Source organism: Accipiter gentilis, chromosome 8, assembly GCF_929443795.1.
Source record: "Accipiter gentilis chromosome 8, bAccGen1.1, whole genome shotgun sequence".
Lineage (NCBI taxonomy): Eukaryota > Metazoa > Chordata > Aves > Accipitriformes > Accipitridae > Astur > Astur gentilis.
Genome location: NC_064887.1, coordinates 16,939,845 through 16,963,107, shown reverse-complemented (window position 1 = coordinate 16,963,107; position 23,263 = coordinate 16,939,845). Strand labels below are relative to the sequence as shown.

Below are 23,263 nucleotides of genomic sequence, written 5' to 3'. Positions count from 1 at the left end.
ACCTTTCAGCAGACCTATCTTACTGCCATTTATCTAAATTACATGTTGTTAAAAACACAGCCAAACAAGCCTGACTCTTTATTAATTATGTGCACCTTCTGCTTTGACGGGCTGAGATCTATTTTTATGATCACATCAACTTATTTTTTTGTCCTTTCGGATGAGGTCTAATGCAAGTGTCGCACAGCTTATGTGTTCATTTGTCAAAAGCAAAACAATATTCTAAACGTTTGTCTTTCCCTCTCTTTTTGCCTTTCTTGCTGGGAACAGATTTAATAGAAAACGTTTACGTAGCTTCGAGAAGCAGGAAGGACCCCAGGCCCCCCCAGGCCAGCGAGGTCCCTGAGCACAGGCCGCCGATGAACAGCATTACTGTTTCTAAGAAACGCAGCTGGCTGCAGCAGAGCACGCACCGACGTCCTCCTCCGGAAGAAGAAAACACCTGTAAGGAAACGCAGGGGGCTGTTACGCCGGTACCCAAATCTCCCATCCCGCTGCCTTCCGAACCTGCTGCGCCGCGGGCTCCTTCCACCTCCCCGGTGGGGCGGGAGCGCCCTGCGCGAAGCCGCGCTCCTGCTGGTGCCCTGTCCAGCGCCGCGAGCCCTGCTGCTCCGCGGAGCGCTGCTTCGGACCTGGGTGAGGATGACGACGCAGATGATGAAGGAGAGATATGGTACAACCCCATCCCTGAAGACGATGAGCCCGACTTGCCGAGGGGCCGCCCTTTGGCTGTGAATAGACCTGTTGCTGTGGGGTCCCTGGCGGTTCGGTACAACCCCCCCTCTGGGGGTGACTCTGGGATGGCCGTGGGTCCCCACGAGGGTCCCCTGCGCTCCACGGAGAGCGGTCAGACGGCTCAGCCCAGCGAAGCGAGTCAGGCCGATGCCGCGCATCCCGGGGAACATGTGCAGCAGCACCGGCAGAGATTTGCCTGCAAGGCTCCCGGTGTGCTGGCAGTAGAAGACAATCCTGCCTTTAAGTGCCCTTCAACAGGTAAGAGGGTTCAGGAACACAGAAGAGTTATGTCCTCTATTTTCTTTTAGAGGAATAACAATGCCTTCTTATGTCTTTCTTTTCTCGTTCTCCTCCTTTTATCTTTATCAAGCAAATTTCTGGTGGAAATGCACGTCAGGTCATAAAAAATGACTCAAATTGTGAGACTGATACCTACTAAACGTGGAGCTGCACAGTCGTTTCTCAGTCAGTTTGTTCATGGCATGTCCAGCTGTGGTTGTCCTTTGTGCTCTTTGGCCCCCACCTTGCTGAAGACAAGTGTTTTACAAAGCGAGCTTGCTAAAGGCTGGTAGCGTGAGGACACACTGGGTTTCCTTTGTTAGCTAGTGTCTAACCCTGGCCTTGAATTCCAGCCTTGAAGCCACTTAATGTCTGCAGAAGTTTCTTTAGCTTGCTGTCTGGGACTTTTTATTAAAGACTTCTTGGAAGACCATATAAAAGCTATTCATCATGTCACGTTCTGTAATTACTGTGTTGTTGACTGTCTCAGGCTAATCTAATAGACTGGAGAGGAGTGGTTTTCACTTTCAGAAGCCAACCTCTTTGTTCCTGGTTATCTTTGACTGAGTGTTTGATAGTCTCATTTCCATAATTCCATTAGTGTGTGAATTCAGCATCTTCTTAAAGATTTTTTCCAGTCTATTAAAAAAAAAACAAAACAAAAAAAACCCAAACAAAAATAAAACCACACCAGATAAAGGTAAGGAGAAAAAAACTACCCAACCCTTTCCAAAAAGGTATTACTTTTAATTACTGATGTGTCTTACATTATCTTGACCTTAACTCTAGTATCCTGTTGAGAGTTAGAAACAGCGTAAAGTTTAGGAGACAGGGAATTCCAGGTTCCCATCTTTGGAGAAAGCTCACGCTTTGTTTGCGCTGACATTTAAGAGCCTGCGTTTCTTCCCGGCTCCGCAGAGAGGACCTGACACACTGGCATGGAAGCCCAGGTGTGCATTGCCTTCTGGAGGAGCCCCCCCATCCAGGTTGCCCCCGTCCATCCTCGCCATCCTGGTGGGCTTCTGGCCCCATGTCCCTGCCTGCCGGGAGCTGCTGTGCCCAGATTTCCAGTGCAGAGATAGCTTCTGGGAACGGGGCTTGTTTACAAAGGCACCAAAGCAACTGCTGTAAACAGCAGAAGAAAAAACAACTTGGTCTTCTCTTCTGGGAGCTCACATTTTTTTTTCTTTTTGTGGAAATGCTGCAGATACAAGCGTATTTTTAGTTGCAAAGTGTGTCAAAGTTATTGGGCATTTATTTAGAAATAGCTCACTTGATAGCTGCTTTAAATACTTAGACCAGTTATATTTGCTTGCAAGATAGATGAAATATCATGTTCTTGGGTAGATTTTTCTCATCATTGGAGCTCTAGGGAGGTTGGTAAGCATAGTTGTTTAGGAAAGCTGTCCCCCCTGCAAACGGTTTGACCCCCATTTAGGTGGTTAATCTCTCAATATGTAGGTGACTATTTCTTAAAAAAAAAAATCCCTTTATATAAGAAGAAAAAAGTAAAAATTGTTTTCATACTGAAGAAACATTTATTTCTGAAAGCAAAATCACCCATTTAAAGTGTCTCATGAAAGTGGGAGAAAAGTGTTATGATTTTCCCCTGGTTGGTTTGTTATGCACTGAGTTAATTAAGGTACTTCAAATGCAGCTCTCCTTTTGCATGTATTGAGTAGTGATCACACTGAGTAGATTAATTTATGATGAAGTGGATCCCTGCTGCTCAGTAATTGGCTTTATTATGGAGAAGTGGCTTAGTTCTTCTTTTTAATCCAGTTAAGGTATCTACAGTTACTTTCAGTCAAATTTAAAATGACAGCTCATCTATACAAAATTACTGCATGAAGGGCAATATGGTCAATTTAACTTTATTTGTGTTAGGACCTTGTCTGAATTATAGAACTGCTATGAAATAGATGTCTATATTCTTAGAGATCTGGGTACATTAAACAGTAACTCCTGACAAATGAGCAATTACTGCTTTGGGGAACAGTCTGCTTACCTTACTGATATGATTTTATATATGTCAATGTTGGTTAGCATTAGAGTCTAAAGTACTAGATTTTGAGAAGCATAGAAAAAAGTGTGGCACTATAAAAGCCAACAAAATACATAGTTCATTTTGTCATTAGCTGTTTTCTTCTTTGGATAATGGAATCGATTTTACCTATAAAACTTTAATCATTGCTGCCTTACGTGGGTTTTCAACTTCGTAAGGAGAAAATGGTTGTGGATTTTTTCTTTTTTCTTTTTTTTTTTTTTTTTTTTGAGAGAGAGAGTCTTTATCAGACAGAAGGTTAAGAAAAGATAAATGATAGAGTTCAGTTACTGGGAATCTTTCCAAAGACAGCAGCAAATAGATATTTCCTGTAAATATTATCAATAAAATGGACCATAGTTGTAGAGGTGCTAATTTGCCCCATAGTCTTAATTTACACCATTAGTTCCTGATGTTAATCTGGTTACTTTCTACAGTAAGTGCCATTTATGTTAATAGGATTTGTCAGGTAATTCCTTAGCAAATAATTCTAGCCATGCTGGCTTTTAAAAAGAAACTGATTAGAAGTAAGACACCCCTATAGCAGAGCTTGGGAAAATGATTCCTGTATTTTGTTTATAACAAGTACACAAAAAGTAAGAGTAAGAACATAACTTGGTTCTGAGCTAGTAATGTAGAAACGTAGTGGCAGCTCGCACTCTTAGGTCTGTGGGAGAAGAGTTTAAGTGGAAAGGACCCTGGAGGCCGTTTTTAATTTGATGTCTCCTTGCGCAGGCAAAATGGTTATGGTGGGGAAAATAGGAATATTTTTTGTTATAAATGACATATGAAAAATTATGTATTTTTTTTGCATTTATATAAAATGTTAAATTTTCTTTACAACTGTTTAGGATTGAACTCTAACTCTTACGTTTTTATAGATGCGTGTATCACCTGCAAAATGTTGAAGAAAAACACCACTTTATAATGTTGGCTTCTGTGATAGATTGACATCATGGAGCTCTGAATAGTGCCTTCTGAAGAATTTGTAATATTTTTGCTTTTGGGGAGGAGTGGGATTAGTGTCCATGTAATCAGTGGAATCATCTCACATGTGTCTGTATCTCAGAGACATCCTGGTAGGAATTGCACATCGTAGGTTGCCAGGATCTGGACTGTGCTTTTGCTACTGAAAATGTACGTGTCTTAGCTGGCTGGCTGGCAAATCCTGTTAGGAATCACTGTAAATGGATTTCTTTTCAACATTGTAGGAAGTGAAGGTTGATACCATATTCCCACTTAAACCCAATATGTGCCAACTGGAGCTTGGCTTAAATCACATTACAACTAGAGTGCTTGTTCTCCACTTAGGCCACGACCACTATCTTGGTTTCCAAATACATCTTTTGGGGCCAATGCAGGCAAATACTTTGCATGCTTAGATGTTACAAATAAGCTTCCAGCATTGTACATATTTGCTGGGCAATAAATCCTATCTACCAATTTCCTTTCCCATGTTGCAAATGCTATTTGCATCATTATTTTTTTTTTCCAGATGGAAGATGCTTTGTGATTTAACTGTTTTCCAAGTGCAAGGAGCTTTGGTTTCATGAGGCAGAAAAGCACTCGCGCGAAATATTTGCATAATGCTTGAGATCCCAAAGTGGTTGGGTGTGCGGCAGAAAGATCCCTCTGCTCACTCTTTCTCCTGCAGAGCTGAAGCCAGTTTGTCAGTGGGCTTTTGGGGAGTTTGTGCACATGCTTTTGAAGGTCAAGGGCTTATTCATGCATGTGTCTTTGATCCTTGGGGTGACAATGCCATGAAAACCTGCTGGTGAAAAGAGGCAAAAGCTTGTAGGAGCTGTGGAGTGGAAGCAGTTTATTTAAAGTAACTATTGGCTTTTTCGGTTTCTGATTTGTACTGAGTAACTGTTTATATCCTCTGACTGGGGAAGTAGGGGCAAAGCGGCTTTTCATGCCACGAAAGACACAGTGAGGGGAGGAAATCCTCGTGAGAGCAGCCCAAGTGGACGGTGCTTGGCATCAGCCGCCGTGCTGCCGCTTGCGTCTTGGTGCGATGCCAGCGTCTGAATAGAGCAGACTGGTTTATGTGCATCGCAGAATCATTAATGTTTAAAATATCTGCAACAAACTCGTGCTTGTTTGTAGGTACTGAACTCTTTAAGTCTGGTCCGAGATCTAAAGTGCTGTTACACATGCTTGTTCCTCTTGCTAATGACATACCGCTGTCAAGGATGCTCTGAGGATCGCTGTCACGATGAAGAGCAGACAGTGGTCAGCTCCTTTACCTCTCGGTGTGCATGAGCCTGGGGTGTGTGTGTGTGTTTATGCTGTAATCACTTCCCATTTTAATTAAGGGGCTATTTAAAGCAATTTATTTTATATTTGTTGCTCCTGTAAAGGTAATCCCTGGGTTGATGGGTTTATCACAGCTTGCTTTATATCAGTGTGCATAGTATTTGAAGAAAACAAACTACCTTTATAGAGTTCTTAGAGTTTTTTTCTTTTCTTTTTTTTTTTAAACACTTTTAGTAATTTCTCCATTCCTTGACTCTGAAGCATTATGTGGGATAGAACGCGGAGACTGCATTGGTCAAAGTAGTAATTTTTATAGGGGTAAAAAATACTTCTTTTTCCCCACAGGTTAAAAGAGGAGATTCTTCCATTTAGATGATTAAGATGTTACATAGAAGTAATACAATTCTATCTCAATTTTTAAAAGTTCTTTTTAGGTTTTTTCAATTTTTTTTCCCCCAGTTGCTAATGTGGATAGAGGTGACGCTTTCCTTACATCTTAACTGAAGTTGCTTGAATTTGACATAGCATGAATTCTTCTCTTAACGCCATTTACAGTTCTACTCTGAAGTTTTATATCAGAACAGGTCTGGAACTATCTGAGGATGAAACAACATAATTTGTCTGCACCTGAGTAAGTTAACAGCCTTTGACATCAGTAGAGCTGTGCTGTTTGTGTCAGATCTGTATTTCTTGTGGAATCTTGCACAGAAAAACAGTAGCCCTTTTTCATTCACCCATTGTTTGCTACAAGAACAATTTTGAGATAATTGGGTTTTTCTGTTTTGATTTGCCGCTTTTTCATTTTTAATACACTTTCCCAATAAGTCCTTGTGTTGATTTTAGAAATGATAATGATAAAAAGTATGAAGAATGTGGGCAGAAGGGAGACTTTGGTTTTGAAAGCTGTAACCACTCAAGTGTAAGCTGTGGGTTTTTTCTCCTTTTAAAAGGAAATGGCTTAGATCTTCAACACTAATACTATTATTCTAGAGAGGTGCTCTCAGTGTTAGATGTAGTATACTTATTAAGTACATCTGGAGAATGGCAGGAAAAATTAAATTGCCTATCAGGTTTAGTTTGGTGGGAACGCAGTGTTTCCATTAGCTGTGAGAGTGGCTGTTTGATACTTTAATAGCTTGCTGTAATAAGGAACTGATAGTTGTCTGACTTACTCACTCACCTCAACTTGTTGTCCTGAGAAGAAATTACAGGTTTTCTGAGGAACTTTAAAATAACTCAGAAACCCTACCTTAAGCGATAAGGAATGTTACACATGTATAATAGGGTAATCAAACGTGCCTGTAAAATAGCATGCATTGCTGGCAATGGGTATGACAGTGATACATGTTCCTAAGCACATGTAAACAGTGTTAAGCAGGGTCAGAGAAGCATTTTTACTGTACTAAGTTCCTGCGTATGTCTGTCAGGGGCTGCGTGGTAAGTGCGTAAGATAGCTTGAGTCCTCTCTTCCGTTGGGGCAGGCTTGTGTAGGGGTACGGTCGGTCAGCACCAGCCTGCTCGACCAGACCCAGGGGACAGTAGTGATTGCCCCGTGGGCACCTGGCCAGATGGGGTGGGAGGGGGGGTCTGGGTTCGTGAAGTGCTGTGGGCTGTTTGTGTCTCTTTGGTCACAAAAAGGGCTTTAACCTTTCACACAGCCATATCGCTGAGCAAAGTAAAAAGTGGCTTTACTACTCAAGCTGAACAAATAGCTGATGGAAGCAGTCACTTACAATGTCAAGTCACTTTGACTCGGATAGCATTGTCCTTCAAAAACTAATTTTTTTTTCTCTGTATTGCTCACACTGCTAAAGGTTCCTAAATGTAGTAAAGACAGTATATCATAGAACAGCCTGGGTTGGAAAGGACCTCAGAAGATCATCTGGCCCACCCTTTGGTGGGAAAGGGAGCCTAGATGAGATTACCTAGCACCCTGTCCAGTTGCCTCTTGAAAACCTCCAGTGATGGGATCTCTACCATGTCCCTGGGGACGTTGTTCCAGTGATGAGTGTTCTTGCTGTAAAAAAAAAAAAAAAAAAAAAAAAAAAAAAATATACACACGCGTATATATAAAAATAAGCTGCATACATACAACTGACCATCCCCTTGCTGCCCTGGTAGTCATTTACACAAAAGGTGCCTCTTACGTTTCATCTTGTCCTACTATCCTTCTGTAAGGATATTTTAAAAGTTTTAACTGCTGAGATGGAATGTGTGGTGGCAGAGTGAGGGGGGACAGGGACAGCGAGGAGCCCGTTTGCAGCACAGCCTTGTAACTTAGTAAAAGGGACGAGGTGCAGCTCAGCTCCTCTGGCACCCTTGTGAGAAAGCTGTATCGGATGGGTAGGCTGGGAAGTGAAGTGTTACTGGACTGTGGTACAGCTCCTTTTGCAGCTTGTTCAGAGCTGTGTCATGTACACTCTTAAAAATTGCGTGCATACCTCAGCACATTGCTGGCTTTAGTGGAACAACATGTGGCTCAATGCTGATGGGAATACCATCCTGCATAATACTCGACTGTTAAGTTTCTTCCAGCCACATATTTCATTTTAACTGTTTGGTGCTGAACCCAGCCGAAGTTGGACACATAAAAGTCGGAGTGTTAGGTTGACTCTTCAGTTTTAATGAACTGGGGGGAAGTTTAATTTGCTGGCCTGCTTTTCTAAGCCTGTGCCAGGGGCTTTTGACAGAAAGGGAAGATTAATGTTAGCGGGCTGCAGTATGGCACCGATTGCTGTAGAGCGCTCCAGGCCAGCCCACCAGTGGGACTGTGCTGTGATTTGCAGTACAAGGGAAGGCTTTGTCTGCTTTTATCAAACACCACATTTCTAACTAGCTGCTTGCCAGAAAAGCACAGCAGGCATGCTAGAAATAGTCCTTCCCCTGCAAGGGAACTACTTCCATGAGATGCAGGGCTAAATGAATTTTCCTTTGTTGCTCTGAAAACAGATTCCATGCATTATGCTTCATAACTGAAACTTTATTTTACAAAGATATTATTTTAAGCAACTATCGGCAAAAGTTATTAAAGCCAAATTTCTGTTGGGACTAGAACTAGTCTTCATAGGCTTTTGGAGGGGGACGACGACGACACACAAAACCACAACAAACCACTCTGGTCAAAGACCAAATAGCCTGATTTTTTTAAGCTAAGCAAAGTATAAAAAGTAAGTTATGGTGAAAATTAACGTGGATGAACAGGGGAGTTGTAAAGGTCACTGTGGTGATTTGGACTTGAAGTGATTAGAATTAAAGCAGGAAGCCTTTGAGAAATCTGTAAGAGAAACCTCTGTAACATATGATTTGCTGAGTATTTCGTGAAAACAATGCTGCTTTCTTTCTTTATAGGCTGTAAATAGACTCTCCCTTTCCCTGGCTAGCAAGGAGGGGATGACGGATATAGGTGTTTGAGTCTCTGTGAGCTGCTTGGGCTGACTGCACCACACAGGTTTAGCGTGCTTAGGGGCTCCATAGTACCCTAGCCTGCACAGGCAAGGCTGCATGAGTCCTGTTGGGCGCTGCTAACGTTTGCAAAGTGATGAGTGAATGGGGTGGTTATTGCTAGCAAAAACCACTATTGGTTTCTCAAGGGATAGAAAAGTGACTCTAAGTGAAAGTACTCGTGTAATTTTATCAATACCTGTCATTGTGGCCTTAGTTCCCCTCTTGCATGCTTCATTAACTCATGTAAATTCATTGCCTTTCCTACAGTTATTACTGCCTCATGTTGGTGAAAGTGTGAAAAGCTTGAGCTGTAACTTGGTATTTGGATTTCCTAGAGTATTGGAGCATGAGGTGAAACGCAGGTTCCCGACTGTGTGCAGTACTGGCTTATGTCTGATCACGTTCCTCAGTTAGTTGTCTTTTACTGCTAAATTGAGGGAATATTTTTCTTTTTTCTTTTTCTTTTTTCCTCTTTAGCATCAGTGCCTGCTGTTATGATTTTTTTTTTTTTTTTTTTTTTTTTTTACCTTGAAAGGTGGGTGATTTCCCATGAGGATGTCACTTGGGAACCATATAACTTTAAGCCCTGTCGTGGGATGGTTGTACCAGGAAAGATGGAAGGTTGCTGGCAGGAATGAGGCAGTGCAGGATGCAGCTTTTGAAGGGAATAAATCCTTGTTGTGTTCCTCTTCCTCCATCCTGCGGCAGATAGTAGAAGTTGAGAGAAATGGAAAAAAAGGTGTAACACTGCCTGCATCTACATGGGAGGGATTTAGGGCTCTTTTGGGTAACAGAGGGGCATTCTTCACTAGAAAAAAGTATCTATCCTCTCAACTTGAGGAGTGGGCAATGCTGGTGTGTTGGCTACGTAGCTAACTGTTTCGTAGACAAAGGTGCATTTGTCATATTCCAGTGTTTTCTCATTTAAGACTGGTTTCGTTGCACCTGTGCCCCAAGAATGCAGCCATGTCTGCTTGTATGGCAGATACAGCACAAATGGATTGAGCTGAATGCAGCGTGTGAGCTAGCTCATTTGTTTATATGTAGTTTCTGGCCCTTTCATCTCCATAAAGCAGAACAAATCTGGCTTTTGACTATGAACTGCCAAATTTGGCTGAACAAGTCAGCAGAGCACAGCTTTCTAAATGTTCGTGAACATCTGACTGATGAATGAATGATGGTTGTCTGAATGAATTGCGTTTATCAAGTTATGACAAATCAACATGTTTTCCCCTAGTTCAAGATTTATTTTTTTATTGCTGTGAACTGCAGTTACTGAGTGGTTTGAAAATGATTATTCCTTATCTTTTCTTCTAAAGGGTCTGGAGTTGTACTTGCACACAAGGCTGATATACCCTCAACAGAGGTTTCTCCTCCAAGTCCCAGTCCTCTGAAAAAAAGCGGATCAATCAACTGGCCTTTCCCTGATAGAATTAAATCTCCCAGGACTGTGAGGAAGCTTTCCATGAAAATGAAAAAGCTGCCAGAGCTGAGCAGGAAGCTGAGTGTCAAGGGAACTTCAAGCCATACTAGTTCAGATAATCCTCCTTCCCTGCCAAAGGCTAGCTGCCGGGATACAAGCCATACGGTGTCTTTGCCATCTTCTGGAAACTCAACCACAGCTGCCAGCAGGAACGTGATAAGTCGTTACCATCTTGACAGTAGCGTGTTGTCGCAACACACCTACAAAAAGAAGAGCTCGAGGAGCTCCAAATCCTTCAACAAAGGTGGTTACCTCAGTGATGGTGACTCTCCCGAACTTATAACAAAATCAGGTAAACATGGGCACGAAACCAAGTGTGGGAAAGGAAGGGAGAGCCTTCCAAGTAACAGTGGTAAAACTGAAATAGATATTGATGCTTTCAGACACTACAACTTTTCTGATCAACCCAAGTGCTCTCAGTACATCTCTGGACTCATGAGCATTCACTTCTATGGTGCTGAAGACTTAAAACCACCAAGAATAGACTCAAAAGATGTCTTTTGTGCAATACAGGTTGACTCAGTAAACAAAGCGAGAACAGCTCTGCTTACATGTAGGACGACATTTCTAGATATGGACCACACGTTCAACATAGAAATTGAAAATGCACAGCACTTAAAGCTGGTGGTGTTCAGCTGGGAACCCACTCCGCGGAAAAATCGGGTATGTTGTCATGGAACCGTGGCTCTTCCCACTCTCTTCCGAGTGACAAAGACACATCAGCTGGCTGTCAAACTGGAACCAAGGGGGCTTATTTACGTCAAGCTGTCGCTCATGGAGCAGTGGGAAAACTCTCTCGATGGCCTCGATACAGATCGGGAGCCCGTGATGTTCGGGGTTGATGCTCGAAAAGTTGTAGAGAAGGAAAATGCAGGCTTGATGGTGCCACTTTTGATGCAGAAATGCATTCTGGAGATTGAAAAGAGAGGCTGTCAGGTACTGTGCATATTTTAATCTGTTTTGTTAATATTTCTGTGTTGGGATAGCTGTTGCTGCAGAGTATGAGCAGTGAGTGGGAAAGGGGAAATGAAAAACACCTTTACATGTCAAATTTTTGCTTTGCTGCTCCTGTTTGGTGAGCACTAGTCACTAGGGAAGAATAATGGGACTGCGTGAAATCCGTGCTTTCAACTTGGCCTTTGTAGAGGAGATGTACGCTTGCTCATAGGAGATGCTCACAGTAGTGCTTTAGGACTAGGGATAGTGAAATGAACCTGCAGCCCCCAGCATGTAGAATCGCCCTCAAAAAGCAGAGCTGAGAACTTGAAAATGCTTGATTCCTGAGACATGGATCACTCTGTAAGGACATGGATCTAAATGCAGAAATGAGTGTAATGTTCCCTCCTACCCAAAACCGAAGCATCGTGTGCAGTGACGCAAAGTGATAAGGACAGGTCTTTTGACAAAACTTCACTTAACATGTGTGCAGTCTCAAGCCAACATGCCAAAGACTTGTTTCTGCCATCACTTTGTGCAGAGCATTAAGATGAGGAGGAGACCCTGGGGGGCTGAATTAGTTGTTTCACCGTGCCACTGCTCCTTGCCTTTCTTCAGGTTGTTTTCAGAAATAGGACAGGAGATGAATGCTGTAAAGCAGCAGTGCCCAGTGTCTTCTCTTCATCCTAATACAGTTTATTGGTTGGTGTAACCTAATGGACAAAAATATGTTTGAGAAATGAGGTATGGAAACAAATAGCCAGTTACAGGTGCTAGACAAGAAGTCTGTTAGTAAGGACTCTGCATGGTCCTAAGGTTGGACGTTCCCCATGGCAATTAATTTGAAACTGGTGGGAGGACTCTTGCATGCTGTTCCACAGCATGTGTGAGCCCTTGGTTTCTTTTACACCTGTTCTTGCTCAGGTGAAATTGAGAAGTAATCACACCTACCACTGTTACTATTTTAAATTGCTGACAGATTGGATATAGTTCCAGGTGTTATGAGATTGATGCTGCTATTTATAACCTAGGTCATAAAATATATAGAGAAATGGTATTTCTATGTAATGACTTTGCTGAAAGTCACTACTGATAATGACTGTATGATTCTTATTGTGAATGCTTCTCCTAACATTATGCAAATCAGTGGAAAAGAGAAGTTTTATTCTTTCCAATGTGTGTGTCCCATGGTTTCAGCATTTTATTTTGGGCTTATTAGCACCTAGTCATGCAAATGATATTGGGTAATCAAGGCAACACTGGTAATGAAGCGATTGGGATCTGAATTGTCTGAATGTACCTGGTGCCTTTGAGCATGAAATCTAATTTGGAAGGGAGAACCAAAAATGCAAAATATACCGTTAACTTGTTTTAACCACGTGCTTGTCTGACATTTTTGACTTTCCTATAGACTGCAAAACTGTCATATTGTGTTTTCTCCACCTGAATTTCACATGTGGCACTAGAAAACTTTAAAAGTTTAGGAGAAATTGCCTGCAAATACTAGATCGTATTCAGTCTTGGGAAAGAGGGGAGTACAAATTCAATTCGGTAACTTTTTCCATTTATTTGAACAGGAATTAATATATGGCCAGACGAATATTCTTGTTTGCAAACCTAGATTTGCATGGTCTAAGTCAGGGTTTTTTGTTTTTTCATCTTTTGAGTCCATGGTAGTTTTGGACTAACCATTTACTGCTTAGTACAGCTGCCTATAAAGTTCATTAAAATAAAATGAATATGTTGAAGATTTAGTTCCTTAAGATCATAGGAGTGCTTTGTCTAAATGGTGTTGATGAAAATTAAAAGTAAATAATGATAAAATGCAAAATCTGAGTTCATGAAAGCACATGATTAAACTAGTAATTCAGTCCAACAGTGTTGTGGGTTTCATTCCTATCACCTTGAGCATGTTAAATAACCCCTATTTTGTATAAAACTTTTCATATAATTTGAAGCACATGGAAGTCAACATCTTGTCATCTTAAAAACAGCATATTCTAGGTGTAATGATGGAGTATTCGTAATTTCCTTAACATACATGTCCAAAAAATTGTTCTTGTTGCGTGTCCTGGATGAGGCAACACGTGATGTCAATTGCTAGTCCCCTCTGCAGGAAAATGACTGATATGGGGCTGTTGTTTTTGCTTCCAGGTGGTAGGCCTGTATCGGTTATGTGGCTCGGCAGCAGTTAAGAAGGAGCTTCGGGAGGCCTTTGAGAGGGACAGCAAGGCTGTTACCCTCTGTGAAAGCCAGTACCCAGATATTAATGTCATAACAGGTAATAAATATGTTTACTTGCTTTTCTTTTAATATAGAACCGTGCTGTCTTCCTAACATACCTTTTAAAAGGTGAAGTAGTGCTCTGAAGTAGTTTTCTGTTGTCCTTTAGCAAGCTGCTAGCTGGTGCTTTGTATTGCTGAAGGTTAGCTGAGAATGAGGGCAGTAACTCTGGGGATGTGTGAGTAGGAAGCAGCAGGGATGGGGAGGGAGGAGGGTATGGAGGGAGCTGCTTTCGGAAACTGCTCTACCAGTCACAGAGGGAAGTGGAAGCTGGAAAGGAGCCGAGGTCCCTGAAGCCTGTTAAAGCTCTGTGGATCTTGAAAAACGTGGTTGCGATCAGGCAGATGCGTTGTGCTGGTTGTTCTGCAGCGTGTGATCCAAGGGCCATCTCGGATCAACCCGCTGTCCTCCCTTTATGTTGGAGACTGCAGGACTTTCAGAAACGGATTTTTCATTCTTTTAAAATATAGTTAAATAGCAGCTTTTTCGTGCTCACTGGAGTGGCCCGTTCACTTGCGGTCAGGCAGCAAGCTCCTGGCAAAGTTGAGGAGGGCTGGGAGTACGGGAACAGGAGGTCTTGGGAAACCTGTCTGCATCAGCTCCTTACGGCAGTGTCTTCACAGGAGTGGCACTGCACGGCTGAAGAAAGTTGTTGAGGTTTTTTTGGTTTGCCTAAGAAAACCAAAGAAAGAAGTGGAACAGTTTTATAACTATTGATACTCATTATGTAAGCCAAAGTTGATCTAATTTCAGGCATCACTGAGTAAACTAATTGCTCCAGGAAATTAGCCATGAGCATTCATTTCCTACGTATCCAGGAATGGAAAGATGTAACAACAGTAGTCAGGGTATAAATTTTCTGTGTCAAAGCCCTTTCTGTAACATCTGACATCCAGCTGTATGGGATAGTTCGACCCTGTTTGGTGGTTTATTTCATTTCAGTGTATTGGGAATGAATTTCGTTCATTACACTTCATAGTTATACAAAGTTGTATCAGAAGAGACTACTCGGTGTCATTTATTGGGTTAAATAGACGTTTTCGTTCAGAATGTGCAGCTAGTCAGTTTTACTGGCTTTGGCTGGATTCACTGCTGGGTTCAGTGTTGCTCCCAAGTAGTGGTGTTCCCAGCAGCAGAAACTTGTGTTTCACTGTGATGGGATATACCCTTTAAAAAGAGGAGGTGTACAGTAAAAGTAAACAGTGAAAAGATCTTTCAAACTTTTAAATTTTCTTCTCTTTACAAATAAATTAATGAGGAAAAAGTGGTGATAACTTCCAAGATCAGATTGTTCCATGAAATTATTGAAGTCCTGTTTTCTTCCCAATTTTTGTAAATCAACTCAGAAGGGGGGAAAAAAACCCCCTTCTGTTGCATTCTGCCAAACAGCAGAAACTGTCTGATATTGACTTACAAGCAGACAAATGGCAAACTGCTATTTGGTTAATGTAAACTTTTGACTAATGGAAAACTCTGGGGTTTTCTTTGTTTTTGTTTTTGTTTTTTTAATTTTTTAATAATAAAAATGGCATTGCATTCCCATGCTACAAGTAATCGTTACAATAAAAAAGTATTTACAGAAATGGTTCAGGAGTATCATGGGAGAGGGTATATGAACTTAATTCTCATCCATATACAGAAGAACCTGTAACTTTTTCATAAGCGTTTTGATTTACCTGGGTACATTGTACACTCAGAACCAAGCAGAACTGCCTGAAACGGAAGTCTGAACTGCATGAGTACTTGGTACTGATGCAAAGCTGTGGAAGGGCAGTGGCACAGTCTGACTGATCTTTCCATCACGAGTTTATGATGCAGTGGTTAAATAGAAAAGTGTACTTCAATTTTTCAATATACATTGCTGCAAGCCTCATTGGTGATGATGAACTTTTGGTGACCGTGCAGGTCCTGCTAGACTCTTGGTCCTTTTTCTGGTCATACTAATGAAGGATAATTTTTTACATACGGAATTTGTACTGTGAGACTGAAAAAACTACAGCCTTGGTGTCTTGTCTTACAGAAAGACTACTGGGTATGCTTTTGTATATGTTGTATTAGAAGAGTTAACTTACATGCTGCTTTCCTTACAAGTTAAAAATAGTTTTAAGAAATTATAAAAAAAAAAAAAACAACATTATTTCCTGCGGTACCCCTGCAGCTGTGCTGTATGATTGCCTGTAGTGCCTGTGTTAGTATTGTGTTGAAAGGACTGGGTGCAGGGCTCCTGCATGAGTTGGGGAGAGCAGGGAGGGAAGGGGTGTTTGCACCCATAACTTCCACTGACCACAAAGCAGCCTGCTCTCTAATTGTTTTAAACAGTGTGGTCTGGATTGCAGGGGGAACCTGCAATTTTTGCTGACAGACCTCAGGTACCCACCGTGCTTGCTTAGTGCTAGGAATAAAAGAGCCCACAAAACATCTCTTGCTTATGCTTAGGGAGGTGGGTTGAGGGTGAACGTTTCCCCTGATGTTTTACTGCTGTATTTGCAATGCTGAGAGTGATGCACGTGATTCATACTTTTATCAGCTGAAACGTTTGTTCTGTAAACTGTGAATCCTCAGCATAAATCTTGGTTGATTTGAAGAGAAGTGCCACCTTGTATCCTTTTTGAAATTTGAGTAGCGCTCCTTTTCAAAAAGATTTAAAAGATACTTAGTTTTCACAGCTCTCCAAAGACTAGAGAATGAAGGTTTAATGATTAAATCTTGACTAAGAAATGCTTTTGGGATTGGCACAGGCTTACACACAATTAAGTGTGCTCATGGCTCAAACTGAAGCATGAAGCCAATTTTCAGAACTGACCAGTAGTCATGTTGTTGTATTGTGTCTGTTTGCATCCACGTGAATTCATATCTCTCCATAAAGCATGCAATACTGTTAACAGTTCAGTGGGTCAGAAAAATGAGGACTTAATGAAGTGGATGATGATTTCTGCTCGCTGTCTAAATTTGTTGTATGTGGTTGTGTCAGGGGGAATGTGCTAGTGGGCTGGCAGCAGCGGGAAGCATAGATTCGTGGAAAAAAAATAACAGCAGCCTCTTACAGGGCTAATTTAGCTGAGTGAATAGCAAAAGGATTTAGAAAGGTCAAGGGGCATTCGTGGCTCCCAAACTAGCCTGTTATTCAGGGCTAAACGGGAGAAAGTCCTTTTGGCAGGTGGTAGTCCTATGACTGTGGATGGTATTACAGGAATTCCTACTAAATGATTATTAATAGATGGTTGTGAGTGTTTCAACAGTATAAGCTGATTTGATTACAACATACCATTTCCTACTGTAAGCTGATTCTGATGTCAGCCTCCCCCTCCAAAAAAAGCGCAGCTGAAACAAAGATCCTGATAAAAGTCAGCATATCTTGCTAGTGTTTTGTTTCCGGAAAAAGGAAAATACCCCAAACTGTGTTGTACAGTACCAGCCTCTGCCACGTTTGTCTTGTGAATATTTTAACCGGCTAATCCATGCATGGAACACAGGCCTCTCAACTCTGGGGAAGACACATTGCTCCTGGATGGCATCCTGCTGTGTCCTTTCCAGGGGGCTGCAGTTAGAAGTCTTGAAGTTTTGGGTTTTTTAGTTATTTTTACAATCACTGAAACCCCACTCAAACTGAAGGATCAGCCAGCCTCTAAAGCCAGCTTACAAGAATGCAAATGCTCAGTTCCTTTTTGTTTGTTTACATCTGTGGAAGGAATAGGGGCTAGTGAAGTGGTTGCCTGGTTGTTGCATCCCCTAGAGACAGCCTCTCCTCCAGCATGTCCCCAGCTTCTGCAGCGGCGCAGTATGTCTCTGTAACTGGGAGGGCTCAACGCGTGGGTATCTTAGCCAGTGTCTCCTGTGGATGTGAATTACATTCATCACAGCAGAAGCAAGGGGTGTGCTGGGGGGTACAGAGTACCCGGAGGCAGGGGGGGAGTTGGCATTTCGCTCTTGAGGACGTCTGTTCGGTTTGTGCGTTGGGAGGTGAGAAAACGCTATGTGCTTCACCAAACGCGCCACTGGCACTGGGATGTTTGCTCATAATTTTATAGCTGAAAATAAACTGAACAGCAGAATTAACTACCGGTTGCATATAAAGGAGGAGGTGTCATCAAGCAGAAGACTTTGGTGTTTGTAGGAGCTCCTTTCCTTGGACAGGAGGTGGACTGCTAAGAGCGCTTTCCTTGCCTCTCCCTCGCCCCGGTCAGGAGGGGAACCTGGAGAGACGCTCCCCTTGTTCCCAGCGTACCGGCTCCTGCGCACGCAGCAGCCCCTGCAGGCACCCCTCTTCTCTGGAGGCAGTGCACCTTCCGACCCTGGCTTCACCCCCCCCTTAGTTTGTGACGAGCTGCCTAGTGTGGGCTTGGAGAAGCAACTGGGAGTGTGGGGACGGGGGTGCTGGTACCCCCAGCCTCGCGGGGATGTTGCGGGGAGACCTCCTGCCTCTTAGCTGGCCTTGCGGGGAGCCCTCGTGTACCCGTGGTTCACTGTGCCTTTTTGCTGTCGTCCTTCTCCCATCCCTTGCTGAGAAGTGGAAGGTTCGTCACTGACACGGAGGATTTTCTCATGGGGTGGTTGAAGCTGATGTGCCTTAGTGCTCCCCAGGGTCACTGGAAAGTGCATCTGCAGCTTGTTAAAGGCAGCTGTTCTTGTGTCTCTTGTGAAGGCGTCCTAAAGGATTACCTGCGAGAGCTACCCTCTCCCCTGATAACCAAGCAGCTCTACGAAGCAGTGTTAGATGCCATGATGAAAAACCCCTTGAAAATAACAGCAAATGGTTGTGAGAACGAGCCGAGTGACTCTGAGCACACAGCAGCCCTTCTGGATTGCCTGCCAGATGTTGAGAAGGTGAGCAGTGTTAGCAGGTTCAAGTTAACTGCATGCTTCAGCAAATAAAGGAACATTTTCCACTGGATATAAAATGTGTCAAAATGTGTACACCTGTTTTCTGACTTAATGGTCCACTTGGATTTTTGATGCCTCACGTCTTTGAAAATACTTCCATGCTGTGATTAATTGGAGGGTCTGCATTGCTGGGTTTATTCTAGTTTGCATTTTATATTGTCTCTCTAAAACTGAATGAAAAGCTGTGATCACTACTTTTACACTGTTAGATCAAAGATTATTCCCATGTGGTGTCCCGCTCCATTTCTGTGGAGCTCTCTGATGTGTATATCATAATTACATGGGCAAATGTGTTCCTCTTTCCTAAGCACGTGCAATAAAGCCTTGGCTTTCCATACTGTGCAGTATAATAGCACTGTGTGGCATCACCTGCCCAATTCACCTCTGTAGAAAGCCACAGTTAGCCTATGGGAGAGAGTAAGTGGCCTGCACGGTACCTGGAAGTTACCTGGAAGCTTGTTCTGATCCTGAGGTCATATTGAGGGTTTCTTTGTTTTCTGATGTGCCTGGATCATCTGTACTGCTTCTGCAGCTTCTCTCACCTCCCTGATGACCCCTTTCCACTGTGAGAAAACTCATCTATGTAAAAGCGTGATCAGGTAAGAAACAAGCTGAATTTTACCAGAAAGTCTGTCTTAACTAGTCTGCTCTGTGATAGTCTAATACAGCTTTTCTAATTCAGCACTTGGATGTTCTATTGATGGGTGTTGGTAGAAAAACCATAGCTATCAGCCTTGATCTTATCCCTCTAGAGCAGTGATGGTAGGATGTCAACACCACCTTCGTCTAGTGTTTTGTTTCCTGAGCAGTATTTTGTTCTTTTAGGCTACCCTGAAGATGCTGTTGGATCACCTGAAACTGGTGGCTTCTTACCACGAAGTAAATAAGATGACGTGCCAGAATTTAGCTGTATGTTTTGGGCCCGTGTTACTGAGCCAGAGGCAGGAGACCACGAACCATAACAACAGAGTTTTCACGGACTCAGAAGAGCTTGCTAGTGCCCTGGACTTCAAAAAACACATAGAGGTTCTTCACTATTTACTCCAGCTGTGGCCAGGTATTGTTTCATGAATCTGGTCAAGGGAAAATGTCAAACCATTGCTGTATGTTTTTACTGTGTGACAGTGTACATTAAGTCACAGGATAACTGAGCAGCGTTGGAATTCTTAAAACACAAGGGACTGTGGTGTCACCTGTTAATCTAAAGAAATCATGACAATTTCATAATCTACTCTTTGTATTCAGTTACTTTGTTTAATGGGAAGTTTGTTGCTTTATTGCTTTCTTATTAGATGGCAGAATCTGAGTATGATGTAAGAAATGGCGAAGAGTGCTTTATGTGAGTAAAGACACTAGAAAAAACAAACCTAGTGGCAATAAGGTTTCCACATCTGAATTAGGGGGTTCTGGGATGTGTTGGGTTCTTTGTTTGTTTTTTTGTTGTTGTTTTTTTTTTTCTTTCTGCTCCCCTTCTTTGACCATTCAGGATTATCTGTGTATTGAATTCATTAGTTGTTTGGTTTCTGAGGTAGCCGAAAGGTTACTTTATTTCTGCCCTTGTAATTTGGCCAAGCTGGGAACATCCTTACAGTAAGAGCTGTGGAAATTCTAGTCGTTTTTGCAGAGCTTTGCGTAAGGAAAAATATTTTTAAACCAAATCACCCTAAGTACCTTTTAGCTCCCACTTCCAAACTTAAGAGGTCATATGCTTTCGTACAATTCTTAATAAGAAGGGAGGTAAAATTCTGATCTTCCTAATAAACTACCAAAAGGTAGCGAAGGTAACTATTTCTGCTAAGATCTGCCTTTCAAGTGGGAAATGATTGCACGCTGTTCACATTTCCCCTGGTATTCTGAGAGGCATAAGCCAGTGGAAATAGTCAGGATGACATCTGGAGCCCTGGGTTTCAGTCCGCAGTGAATTCCTGTGCCTTGCTACTGCTGCTGAACCACAGCCTTCTCTTGCGCAAGCACTGCCCGAAGTCAGGAGCAGACAAAGGTGTGGTAGCTTTTCAGTTAAATAGGGAGAGTATGAGGATAATACTGTGAAACAACTTCACGTTCGATCTGACGGGTTTAGTTTTGTTTTCAGATAGTCTTTGGCCAAGCAATTGTTGAAAGCTACCTAACCATGCAGAAGGTGGATCTGTTGTGTGGTGCTGTTGTATATTACTTTTTCACAGTGGTCTGGCTAATGGTGTGGAGAACTGCTCTGTTTGGTAACCTGAATAATTTAATGTCCACTTCTTGAATTCAAGCAGTGCAAACCCTTTAATTCTAGAGGCTAAGAGAAGATTCAGCTTATCTAAACAGTTTCTTAATTGTTCCCTTTTAGAACACAATAATTGCTCTTGGGGAACTGCTGAATTTTTGCACCAATTGAAACATGCAATGGAATTAGTTAACCTAAATGAATAATATATCCGATTGGGTTTGTTTTTAAAATGTGGAGGGTCACAAAGGTCCTGACGTGGCAGTACTGAATTACAGATGCTGTGGCTGCATTTGAGCCACCCAGGTGGACTCTGATGCTCTGTGTTCAGAACACAAAATATTCCCTGACTCATTTAAAGTGTATTTGGGAAAAGGCTTTTTTTTTTTTTTTTTTTTTTTTTTTTTTTTTTTTTGTCACCTGCCCCCCATTGCAAACATTATAAAGAGAAATTGGCATTCCTAGCTAGGTGGTTCTTGAAGCATTTTATTCTGGAGGGCCCAGGAAGGGGTCCTGACATGTAAGCATGAGTTGGCAAAGACCTGTATCTGGCAGATTCTATACAATAATTTTTTTTTTAAAAAAGTGTCTGGATTTGTCATCTATTCCTAGACATGAGGTATAAATGAATGTGTGCTAGCAGACAAAGTGCAGGATAGGCACATGAATGTGTAGTCTTTGTCTTAGTAGTTCATAATCAGACTGTGTAAGATGTATGATCTTGCTGTTAATTAAAGAGGGGTTTATGATTACAAAAAAGTATAGGAATCTACACTGTATTGTTGTTATGCAGGTCATCTTAAACAGTCTTAGCCAGTAATACTTGTTAGGTTCTTACCTAGAGATTTATTTTAAATTTTAAGGTGGGTTTGGGGGGGCGCTCTTTTTTGCTTTGTTTTGTTATTTATTTTAATTATGAGAGACAGAATTTTTGAGGAAAGCTTAATCATTTCTTGGATAAAACTATGACATATCAGGGCAAGTGAAGCAAATGTAAAAGAAGAGAGTTCACTGTAATCTCACTTGATGAGCACAGTGTAATTGCCAGGTTTGTGAATAGCCCGCTGAGGTCTTTCAAGTCCTCAAATGTTTCTTGTGGTATATCAGATACTGATTAGTATAAAGAATATTCTGGGTAAGACAGTGATTTCAGCCACCGTGGGCTAATTCTTCATTGCTCTTACAACAGTTTCCGCCCCGAGGAGTATCGCTAGGCTCCTTCCTACTGCCGCAGACCTTGTTGGCGAGAGCCACCGCGAATCGGGGTGGGTTGCTGCTGTGTGGGCTGTGGCAGCGACAGCAGTCGGCGAGCCCCTGTGCCTGCCTTTATCTCTTAACAATGGGAAAGATGAGTTTGGGGAAAAAAGGTCAATGTAGACAACTAATGTACTGGAGAGAAAAAAAACCTAACAAATATAGTCTCAGTTGTGTCGTCAATTTTTTTCCCCCCACTTAAGTCTGATTTAGAGTAGTTTGCTTGCATTAGACGTTGCTAGCCCCTCTGCCCTGACTTCCAGCTGAGTGGGTGAGTTGCTTTCCAGCAGCTCAGGCGCGGGTGCTGAAAGGATGTCACTGGCTGGGCAGCTTGAAGAGTTGCTTGTGGACGATGCAAATGGCTGTTCTTTGTACATTTTTCCCATATTCTGCTGACTTGATGGTGGCCGTGGCCTGGGGTCACCTTCTGTGACAGCTGACCCTGCGGCTATAACAAGTACATGCTGACCCCATGCTGGGTCAACACTGCTGCAAAGCTGTTGGCTTTGCTTGCTGCAGCCTCACAGAAACCTTCTCTGCCAGAAAATAAGAGCAAGAGGAGAGTTAGTCTGACAAATGGTACAGCTTCATGATGGGCTTGAGGCGATGGAGGACGCTTCTGCTCCTTTGTCAGCTGCTGCTGGGCAGCCCCAAAGCTGCTGACCACCAAAAATGAAAAGAAGCTTTCAGTCAGGTCAGCGAGCCTGCACAGGAGAGGTGGGGAAATGTGGGTGGATTAGCAGGAGCTAATCACGAAGCCTTGGGGATGGCTTATGGGGTGGCTGCTGCGGGAAACAAAAGCAGGTGGATGTAGCTCTGCCTGCAGGAGTGTGCATTGCTGTAAAGGGGGTAGGAGTAGGGTAAGTAGAGTTTTCCTTCACCTTGAAGAGAAGGCTGAATGCTGTCCCTTGGCTCGCAAGAACCACGCGGGACATTGTGCTAAAAGGGAGGTAAAACACGAATGCAGAGATGTGAGCAGGCAAACACCATACAGTGGAAACGGAACAATTGGACCTGACGGAAGGATTGCAGTCTGGTCCCTTACACTTAATCTGCTGTAGATTGGGACAGCTTGATAATCGACATGTTGTGCAATACTTCAATTTCCGTATTTTTCCAACCGAAAACAAATAGTCCTTGTTCGGTTAGACCATGTAATACCGGCAAGTTATTGTTAACCCATGGCCCTTCGTCTTAATGGAGCATAGTCTAAACAGAAGGGCTTTTGTTAAATAGTAAGGGCAGCGGGGGGAAAAGCAGTGATAGTTATTGCATGTTACTGTGCAAGATGTAAAGTAAGACTAAAATCCCCTGGAGAGACCTGTAATGCGGACCCACAAAGAGAAGCATTGGGCACATCTCGGGTCTGAGCCTTTGCGCTTGTGTGAGGAGTCTGACGAGGAGCGGGCAAGACTGTGAACTGCATGGGTTTGTGTGCGCCGTGTTTTCAACG

General features: G+C 42.6%; 1 protein-coding gene across 2 annotated transcripts in view; it reads left to right on the top strand.

The window, feature by feature from the left end:
* Positions 1-23,263, top strand: part of SYDE2 (synapse defective Rho GTPase homolog 2) — a 45,577-nt gene that overhangs the window by 19,294 nt on the left and 3,020 nt on the right. For both annotated transcript variants that reach the window (XM_049809263.1, XM_049809262.1), the window contains exons 2-6: positions 271-993; positions 10,081-11,180; positions 13,335-13,461; positions 18,106-18,287; positions 19,170-19,401. In XM_049809263.1, coding sequence (XP_049665220.1) covers positions 360-993; positions 10,081-11,180; positions 13,335-13,461; positions 18,106-18,287; positions 19,170-19,401 — 2,275 coding nt within the window. In that variant the 5' untranslated portion in view covers positions 271-359. The remainder of the gene's footprint in view (positions 1-270; positions 994-10,080; positions 11,181-13,334; positions 13,462-18,105; positions 18,288-19,169; positions 19,402-23,263) is intronic.